The 10,384-nt window shown below is 45.1% G+C and overlaps 1 protein-coding gene across 1 annotated transcript; it reads right to left on the bottom strand.

Moving 5' to 3' along the window:
• LOC128347458 (zinc finger protein 345-like) lies at nucleotides 1-10,319 on the bottom strand. The gene is made up of 6 exons (XM_053302165.1): nucleotides 10,194-10,319; nucleotides 8,573-9,044; nucleotides 7,616-7,742; nucleotides 6,330-6,436; nucleotides 5,959-6,085; nucleotides 1-3,797 (listed from the first exon to the last, which is right to left on the bottom strand). The coding sequence occupies exons 2-6, from the start codon at nucleotides 8,975-8,977 to the stop codon at nucleotides 2,068-2,070; spliced, it is 2,496 nt and encodes an 831-aa protein (XP_053158140.1). The 5' UTR covers nucleotides 8,978-9,044; nucleotides 10,194-10,319; the 3' UTR covers nucleotides 1-2,067.
• Nucleotides 10,320-10,384: the final 65 nt, after the last annotated feature.

Here is a 10,384-nt window from a genome sequence, read left to right as displayed (position 1 = left end):
TTAGGCTTTTAGTATTTTATTGCAAACAACACAACACAATACAATGTTTTACATAAGACAGTTTACAAATTACACTAATTACACGAATTATAACTCTATTTTGACATTCATTGATTCATTCATTTGATTTCTATATCGCCCTTCCAAAAATGGCTCAGGGCGGTTTACACAAAGAAATAATAAATAAATAAGATGGATCCCTGTCCCCAAAGGGCTCACAATCTAAAAGAAACATAAGATAGACACCAACAGTCACTGCTAAGTAATTAACACTAACATATTTCCCCTTTTTGACTGCAAGGACCCCTTATGTAGTTTTATCTTTTCTTTATCAGATAATATATTAGTTCACACATTAGAAAACAAAGAAACAGAAATAATTTAAACCAACTTGGTTAATTTGTCCCACCAGACATGTACTTTCTTTCAAGTGATGGGGGGGGATCTCGTCCATCCATTTCCATTGATGCACACCTCTGTAATGAGGCATGTTTTCTTTTTTAAACCTTGCCAACTCTTTGACCTTCTTATATATAAAGATTACTGAGCTCTTAGTACCAAAATTTTCCTTTTCACTATTTCCCCTCTTCCTTTTCCTTCTCTTAAAAATAAAGCTCGTAATACAAAAAGGTTTATAACTCTAGTAACAGACCAGGGTGTCTTTCATCTGCCGCCCTCCCCGTTCCTATGCTTAGGACCTTTTCCCGTTTTGGTCTAATCTTCTCTGCAACAAGCCTCTCTTTCCAATGTTGTTCTGGAATCTCAGGCCGGTCAGCCATTTTTGCCACTTTCTTCCATATCACTTTTAAAGGGGAGCATTCTTTCATCACATGGTCTAACGTTTTAACCGAGGGTTCAACCATTCACTGACATTCAGGTCTCTTGCACCTCTGGGCTTCTGGCCCTTTCTGTGGGTTACTTTACATGGTATCACACACTTCACAATACAGTCTCCAATGAAAGTCCCAGAGATGTCAGGGAACTGTTTGATCTAGAAAAACTGTGATGGAAACTCCCCAGGTTTGAGATATGCTGACCCTCATTCTCGCTCCATCTCCTTTTTGCGCTGCAGTTCCAGGAAAATGTTATTGAGGACAGAGATGTAGATAAGGTTTCTTGACATCCCATACTGTACATTCTGGTTTCTCTTTCAAAAGAGAGGTTGGCACTTCTCAAATTTTCATGAGCACTGCCACTTCTTCCAAGCAAGACCCTCTTTTCCAAACTGCACACTGACTTTCTCCAGGACATGAACTTCTTCCAGGACTCTCCTGCAGACTGACTCCAACTGAGACTGACCAATTCTCTGCTAAAGCAGCCTATTATACATATCCAATTTTCCTCCAATGGTTCTCCAAACAATCCAATCATCCTAATAAAAAGTTCCTTCCATTTTTCAATTTTTCCCTTCCCTCCAAAACCAAACTGTCAAACTGACATTCTAAATGTGGAACTAAAAGAACAGCAGGCATGAACTTTTGACCCTGCCAGTTTTTTCATGCATAGGGATATGCAAGCATATTAAACACACAATCTTATTAACAATAAAGAAGAGTTTTAGGAATATTACTACAATACAAGGGCTTATTTACAAAACCAAGAGGTCTAGGCCTCGTTCCTCCACACTTGGTTAGTCAAGATGTCAGCCATGATGTCCACAGTACGGTCGTGATGTACTAAACTTGTCACTTTGTTGAAAAAGGAAATGAGGTTAGTTCTCCATGACTTGTTCTTGACAAGTCCATGCTGGCTCCTAGTAATCACCAGATCCTTTTCTGCATGCTCACAGACAGACAGATCTGTTCTAGGATCTTGCCAGGTAGCAATGTCAAGCTGATAAACCTAAAATTTCAGAGCTCCCCTTCTTCAAAGATTAAGATTGTGAAATTTTCATTTCACCTGTTCCCTGGGAATTATCAAGGATTGTAGACAGTGGTTCCAAGATCACATCCCCAGGTTGGCTCAGCACCCAGTTATTTAGGTGACATTTCTGTATGTGAGTCACGGGATATGAAGTTCTGTACTCCACACCAAATTATTTCCACATCCTGAGCAGTTAAATTCTTTTTAGGTTTTGTGAATGCTTTGATGCTTAGTAAGTTTTTGTTTGGAACCAAAGCTCTTTCTGCACACTGAGCATTGATGTGGTTTCTCCCCTGTGTGAATTCTTTGATGGGAAGAAAGGTGTGAGCTCTGGCTGAAACTCTTTCCACACACTGAGCATTGATATGGTTTCTCCCCTTGGTGGATTCTTTGATGGGTATAAAGATGTGCGCTCTGGCTGAAACTCTTTCCACACACTGAGCATTGATATGGTTTCTCCCCTTTGTGGATTCTTTGATGGGTAGACAGGTGTGCACTCTGGCTGAAGCTCTTTTCACACACTGAGCACTGATATGGTTTTTCTCCAGTGTGGCTTCTATGATGGTAAATAAGGCTTGTACTGCTGCTGAAGTTCTTCCCACATACTGAGCATCGATATGGTGTCTCCCCTTTGTGGCTTCCTTGATGTGAAGTAAGGCTTGAGTTTTGGCTCAAGTTCTTTCCACCTACTGAGCATCGATATGGTGTCCCACTTGTGTGGATTCTTTGATGGGAAGAAAGGTGTGAGCTCTGGCTGAAGCTCTTTCCACACACGGAGCACTGATATGGTTTTTCTCCAGTGTGGCCTCTTTGATGGTAAATAAGGCTTGTGTTGCTCCTGAAGCTCTTTCCACACACTGAACATTGATATGGTTTCTCCCCTGTGTGGATTCTTTGATGGTAAGTAAGGTTTGTGCTACTGCTGAAGCTCTTTCCACACACTGAGCATTGATATGGTTTCTCCCCCGTATGGATTCTTTGATGTGAAGTAAGGCTGGCATTCTGGCTGAATCTCTTTCCACAAACTGAGCACTGATATGGTTTTTCTCCAGTGTGGCTTCTACGATGGCAAATAAGGTTTGTGCTGCTGTTAAATCTCTTGCCACACACTGAGCATTGATGCGGTTTCTCCCCTGTGTGGATTCTTTGGTGTTCAGTAAGGTGTGACCTATGGCTGAAGCTCTTTCCACACACAGAACACTGATATGGTTTTTCTCCAGTGTGGCTTCTATGATGGTAAATAAGGCTTGTGTTGTTACTGAAGCTCTTTCCACATGTTGAACATTGATATGGTTTCTCCCCTGTGTGGATACTTTGATGGTAAGTAAGGTGTGTGGTGCTGTTGAAGCTCTTTCCGCACACTGAGCATCGATATGCTGTTTCCCCTGTGTGGATTCTTTGATGGGAAGAAAGGTGTGAGCTTTGGCTGAAGCTCTTTCTACACACTGAGCATTGATATGGTTTTTCTCCAGTGTGGCTTCTATGATGGCAAATGAGGCTTGTGTTGCTACTAAAGCACTTTCCACACACAGAGCACTCATATGGCTTCTCCCCTGTGTGGATTCTTTGATGGTAAGTAAGGCCTGAGCTCTGTCTGAAGGTCTTTCCACACACTGTGCACTGATACGGTTTCTCCCCTCTGTGGATTCTGTTATGGGAAGTGAGGCTTCCTCTGTGACTAAAGCTCTTTCCACAATCTGAGCATTTATACTGGGTCTTCTCTGCGTGATCAGTTTGAGGAGTGCTAAGCCTTGATTTAGCAGTTGAGATATCTGCATGGGGAGGGATTGTATTCCTTCTGTGATGTTCTTTTTGGATTGGAATTTCATGCAAGTCACTCCCTTCAGAAGGAATGGGTTCCTTTCTCCACTCCCAGTTTCCTCCAGCTTTTCTCCTGTGCCTTTCACCCTCTCGCCCATGTCCCCTCTCATCACCTGCAACACCAAAGGGAGAAATCTTGTGAGAGATAAACACAGAGGCAGGTGTCACGATCAGTGAGACCCGGGTTTGGAGAGTGAGCAGGGAGAGCGGGCTAAGCCCGCTCTCCCCGCATACGAGCAGGGCGGGAGCCCTGGGCAGCCGGATTGGCTGCCCACACGATTGCCGGCTCTGTGATGGAACCGGCAGGGGCTGGGGGGAGTGGGAGCCAATCACCAGCGCGCAGGGCATGCTGGCGAGACCCCCGGAGTGGGGAGGCGGCTTTTTGCCTCCTCTCCAGGGGGTCTCCTCATGAGTACCTGCGCTGCGGTGCGGCTACTCACGATAAAAAACCCCGGGGTTTTAGGGGAGGGTTACTTAGGCGGGCTAAACGCCTGGAAGCCACTGGGCTCACCTGCGAGCCCGGTGGTTCCCATGATCAGGCAAAATCGGGCTAGGCTCCCCTAGCCCGATTTTGCCCGATCGTGGGAACAGCCCCACAGTCTCATATGAGGGAGTAAACCCAATTAACTCGCCAATGAATAATGGGATATAGGAGACAGGGGGTAGAGGCAGATCCTGACAGCTGAAATGTTGGAGAGAAGTGAAGTTTGGATGCATCAGCTCCCAGGCTCAGCCCTCAGCATCCTTAGTTGCAGGAGCTCTGTAGGACTTGGAAGGCTCCTGCCAAACAAAGGAGACACTATGAGGGAAGCTGGATTAATTTACATTCACAGAATAGTATCCCCAATAAGGCCTGGCACTGCCTAGAGAGTTCCACCCGGAGTTTGGACACAAGTGGTCCATCCCCTTTTCCCATTTGGTGGAGTTTGTGTTAATTAAAAGTAAGAAGAAATGAAAGGTTCTATTAAGATCTTGGTTTACTTATACGATTCCTAGGAAAGCATTGATAGAACACATACACAAACAAAGCATAAGACATCCACACAGAATGGATTACAAAGGATTCTGGAATGAAAAGCCATTTCAAGGAGTACAATAGCAAGATGAGGTGCTAAGAGCAACCCAGCTCTGCATGTGTGCCTTGGCTTTTGGCTCTTACAATTTCTCAGGACTACACAGAAACGTTAACTTAGAGAAACACATCAGCACTCCAATCGATTATATATTTTGAAAAATCCTGCCACTGAAATTAGTTGAATAACTGAATATGCTCAGGGAAAAGTTTAAATAGATATTTTTACAAGAAATTCCGAATAGAATCCTCATATTTTAACTGTTATGGTTCTCAACACAATTTTAATCTGATATACATTCCTTCTATGTTTGAGCAGCTGGGAGAAAATCTAAACTAGATAGCAAACTAGCTCTGAAAAACAAATTCTGAAAAACACAAGCATGACGGCCAGGTTTCCTTATGATCAGCACAATGTTGGTCTGTCGGGCATCTGAGATTCCCACCGCTCACATGCTCCCCCAGAGCGTGTTGTATGAACCCAGCAAAACATCAGCAGTAGGCAACATGCCAGCTAGAGAGTCATGTCAACTCCGGATTGTGATTACTGATGTTGGCTTGATCTTTGGTTGAATCCCAGACTCCCAAAAAACTAACACCACACTGATTGTGAGAACCAGGCCATTGAAAACAATAGGTCTCAGGTGCAAAGTTGAAATAAAGACATCCTTTTCTAGGCCTGAGCTGAATCAAAAGCCTAAAGGATGAGTTTTTTCTTAATGTGGAGTGGAGTGTATGTGTCTTTACACTATGAGCCTTTTGTGGATATATATATAAATTTTCTTCTTCTGCAGGATGTAAACTGCTGTATATATATTAAATAATAATGTTTCAACCCAGAAGGAAAATCCCTCTTGGACCATCCTGTTGCCCCCAAAGATGAGCGAAGGAGGCAACTTCCAACTCCTGGAGCTCTGCTGTATAGCAGCAACAACAAGGTCCTCGGATGAGGACTGAAGTATGCCCGCAGCCCAACCAGCTCAGGAGAGGAGGATGCATTTTGCATGTTATTGTTAGATTTTTATATCCACACTCTGTGCGCTCTTACTGGAATACTAGTGTGATTTTTAAAAGATCAGTTAAAAACTCAGATCAATGGATCAGCAGCCAAGGAGTAGGGACCAGCCAGTATCACTCTCAGTGAGGTCCTGACTGTACATTGAGACTTTCTGTATCTATCCACTGAGAAGCGGGAGCCTTACCCAGTGAGGCCAGATGTGCTGATGTCTCTTCCATGACTTCCCTGTGAAGGGCTCTTTGGTCTGGATCCAGCAATGCCCACTCCTCCTCCGTGAAATGCACAGCCACCTCCTCAAAGGTCACTGGGCCCTAAAAGAAAACAATGACAATTTCTCCTCATAAGTGATGCAAGAATCTAGTAATATATTAAATCTGAGATGTCTAGTTTTTCCCTTGCTGGACCCAGAGATTCCTTAGCGGCATCCAAAGCCTCCCTAGTGGGCAGCTTTAGCAGAGGTGAAGAGAAAGTAGAAGATTCCTTCAGGCCATGGGAGATGTGGAGAAACACTCAGAGCTATCCTCTGCTCATCTCCCCCAGCCATTTTTCTCTTACCTGTGATGGGACAGTAGCCACATGATCCAGTGATGGCACAGCAGCCACATCACCTCTATCAAAGTAAGGAAAAGGTCTGGAATGAGGCATCGACATCCTTTCATTGCCTAAGAGACAAGGGAGGTGGGAAGATGTTGGATCCAGTTAGCCGACTGGTCCAGTTCAAGGTGCTTCTTCCCATTAAACCAGTACATGATCCAAGACCCACATAGCCCAGGAATCACTTTCACCCATGTGGACACCGTCAGTCATCAAGGTCACCTGAAGCAACCCTGTAAGATGAAAATCCATTTCCTAAAGCGAAAGCTTTCATGTTTTCAGTAAATACTCCTGATTCTGTATCTGATTTCAGTCTGAATAAATCCAGTGTATTAAAATCACTTATTTATTATATTATTATTCATTATTAGTATTAAATTTCATTTTATATAAAGCAACTCAGCAACAACTATTAAAGCCAGGCTGAAAAGATGGGTCATTATTTACTATATTTGTACACTGCCCCAAACCTCCGTCTCTGGGTGGTTTACAGCACCATATGGCTCTTTTGAAGGACTTCATATATGATAAAACTCTTATGCCGAGTATATTCCACAACATAGGGGTGACAACCAAGAAGGCCCGATCATAACTTATGTCTTGTCCCTCCAGAAGAATGCTTCTTGGACTAGTTCGCAAGAATAATAAATCTCAACAAATCAATATAAATTGTAAGACAGGAAAGCAGCACAAACATAGGGCTAAAAACTGATTAAACGTGAACTGGAAACCCAATTAAAACCAAGCTTAAAACCCAAGGAAAATAGGCAGCAAGATAAATACTAAAGGGACTCTTCAAAGAGGAAGGTCCTTAAATCCTTTTTCCAATAGGATTTTGAAAAGTATTTATTTATTTGATTTCTATACCGCTCTTCCAAAAATGGCTTAGGGCGGTTTACACAGAGAAATAATAAAGAAATAAGATGGATGGATATTACTACATGTTGCTTCAAGCACTTGATGCTTCTGAAAGATTAAGTCATACTTCTTCACATATTCTCAATCTCTTGCTTCTGTGAAAATCTCTTCCCTCCTAAGCTCTGGGGCATCATTCAAAGTGCTGGTTTAGCCACTATAGTTTTCAAGCACAGAAAATAAGTTCATTTTCAAACACGGAGAACAGGCTGCAGAGACCAACGCTTGACCCCACCCAGGCTCAAGAGCTCCCATGATATCAGCCCAAGCATTTCAGATACAGCAGAGAGAAAGAGAGAGGCCAAGTTGAAACAGGCCCCATTAGTCCATACCCAAACAGGGGGCACCTCGGTCACAATCCTGGCCCTTCCCCCTGAAGAGCAATCTCTCTCCGGAGTCCAACGGAGACTTCTCTGCCTCAGAGAAATCGCCCACCATTTCTGCTGCCAGTCGCTGCCCCTGAAAGCACAGAAAACCCCAGAGAGGGGGAGGGGAGTTAGGAAACAGCTCATACTGAGGGACACAAAATCAACCCTACACTACAAACTGCTCTGGGGACACACTTCCTGATGTTGCTGTACAGCCAGAGGAACCTGGGACAGGACATTCTCAGGAGTGGAACAGAGATGATAGTGTTTTAACATGTCATGGACCATGTTAAAACATAATGAAGACATGCTTTAACATATCTTCACCAAAAAGTGAGATATAAAGAACAACAGTAGTGATTCAGTCAAAGAGATGGAAGTGGGAATGAGGGTTGGGACAAACCTTCTCATGACATTTCAAGAAATAACAATTTCTTGACGGGAAATATCTGGACATCCTCATATTCATGTTCTGCCACTTGGAGCTCTCAGAATGAAACACATTCTCAGCTGCTGCTGCTTATTCTGCTTCTGCTAATGGTATTCACTTCTCTCCAGATTTTTAATCACAAGATGTGCTAACAGTATTTCAAACCACCACCATCAACAAAATATGGTGCCGTGTTTTTTCCCCCCTGGAATGTTTCCACCAAAAACCCACACTATGATATCAGGATTTCCAGGACAGCAGGGGCGTAGCTAGGGGAGAGGGGGCCCGTGTTCATTCCTCTCTCTGGTGGCCCCCCAGAGTTAGGGGGATAATGAAGAAAATAGGGAGGGATTGAGCTGGAGGAACACCTCAGGAGCTGGGGGCCCGTGTTCTTTGAACTCTTTCGCTCAGTTATAGCTACATCCCTGCAGGACAGCCTTATTCTCGTTTTCAGTCCATGGAAGTTACCAGGATAAGGGAGACACACTCACTTGTTGCTCTTCCTGCTTCTTGTCCTCTGCCTGGCTCAGGAGGAAACCTTCTGCCAAGGCCAAGGCCTGAGATGTGGTTTCAGCTTGACATTCTCTGACCCAATTCTCCATCTCCGCAGGCAAGACAGTCAAAAATGGCTCCAGGACCATCTGGTCTAGCATCTGAGCTTTCGTGTGGCTCTCTGGCTTCAGCCACTGGCGGCAAAGATCATGGAGTTGGCGGCAAAATTCTCGGGGCCCTGCAGCCTCCTGGTAGCAGAACTGCCTGAATCTCCAGCATGGAACATCTGACCTGATGGTGTCCCCGCCCAGAAGCTTCTGCACAAATCTTTCTCCAGCGTGCCAGACTAGAACTGCCTCTGGGACTCTTGCTGCTTCAGGACCACTTGAGTTTTGCTCTTCCATTTCTAGCCCATAGTCCAAGGAGCCTCTTTCTTAAGGCAGGGGCTCACCAAACAGGTGAAGTGAAGTCCTGCAAAAGCCAAGACATTACTCCGAGTGCAAACAATGACATTTTCATGGAAGGTATTTTAGAGGCAAAGGGGGGGGGTATTCTGCCTAGTGCCTGTTCTCCTCTCTGAGGCACAGACTAAGCCTGCATCAGGTGTGGGTCACGTAATTCAGCCCCTCCCCTCTACTGCACAGACCCCAACAATTCCCCCTTCCCACTCTCTCACTGTTTTCCTTCTCTTTCAGTGCCCCTCTCCTATTCTATATGGAAACCACTTTAGCCCATTCAGACATTGCATTGCATGGTTTTGGCCATTGACTTTAAGTACATTTCTTTTAAAAGTACACCTGGAAAGTGTACTATTGTGCATTAAGCACAACTCTGAATAAGGGTTCTGAAACAACAAAAGGCACCCAGAGGTTAGGGAAATGTACTGATCATGGGGGCTTCAAGATTAGCAGAGAGCAAGAATCAGGAGGTTCCCCAAGGTGGGGGTCAGGGAGGAACACCTGGGTGGGTCAGCCGCCTTGGGCACCTCCTGTGAGCTGAATCCAGGGACTCCAAGGTTTCAACTCCCAGTCCCCTGCTCCTACCATTAGTGGCCGCTTCTTGACATTTCACTAGGGGGAAATTAGGTCACCCCTTCCCTATTTGCATAGGGCAGACCAAAAAAAAAAAAAAAGTACTCCTATACACAGCGTGTGTTCAAACTAGGAATTCACTGCCACAGGATATGGTGATGGCCACCGATCTAGACATTTTAAAGAGAGATTAGCTTAGACCAATCCACGGGGAACAGGTTGAACGATGCCTATTAGCCTGGACAGCTGTATATTTCCATCAGGATCAGAGCTGGCACGATGACCCAGGACGTCACCAGCCACTAGGGAACCCCAAGAGTAGGGGGTGGCTCCTCGTTTCCCCACATGGGGGCTTCCTTCCTTCCTTCCCAGGAGCACCGATTAAAAGGGCTCTTCTTCTTATGTCGTGATCTACACATTTGCTTTTCTTGCTGTTTTCCCAGAGGGGTGAGGTTGGGGGAGCAGCACACATCCGATTCCCCTCATTGCCCACTCGGGGCATTTATCCCTAGTCCCAAGTCCACTCCCTGCTTTCCTCCCTTGCATCGCCTCCCTCCGCGGCTCTGGGGTCCCCACGCACCCCACCTACATTGATGGCAACCACTGAGTTCCCATCTTCAAGCTGGGCTGCAGATCCCACCGGCAGGAAGAGACGCAAAGGCGCCTTCCTCGGGGGAGGGGCCGGAAGGGAAGGCGCCCCTGCCTAGTGTTTTTTCCCAGTGGCCTCTCTAGGAAGCTGGACTCCCTCAGGTTAACCCTTAAATTGACCTTCCCCGGGCA

Source organism: Hemicordylus capensis, chromosome 2 (assembly GCF_027244095.1).
Source record: "Hemicordylus capensis ecotype Gifberg chromosome 2, rHemCap1.1.pri, whole genome shotgun sequence".
In the NCBI taxonomy this organism is placed as follows: domain Eukaryota; kingdom Metazoa; phylum Chordata; class Lepidosauria; order Squamata; family Cordylidae; genus Hemicordylus; species Hemicordylus capensis.
This window is presented reverse-complemented; position numbering and strand designations above follow the sequence as displayed.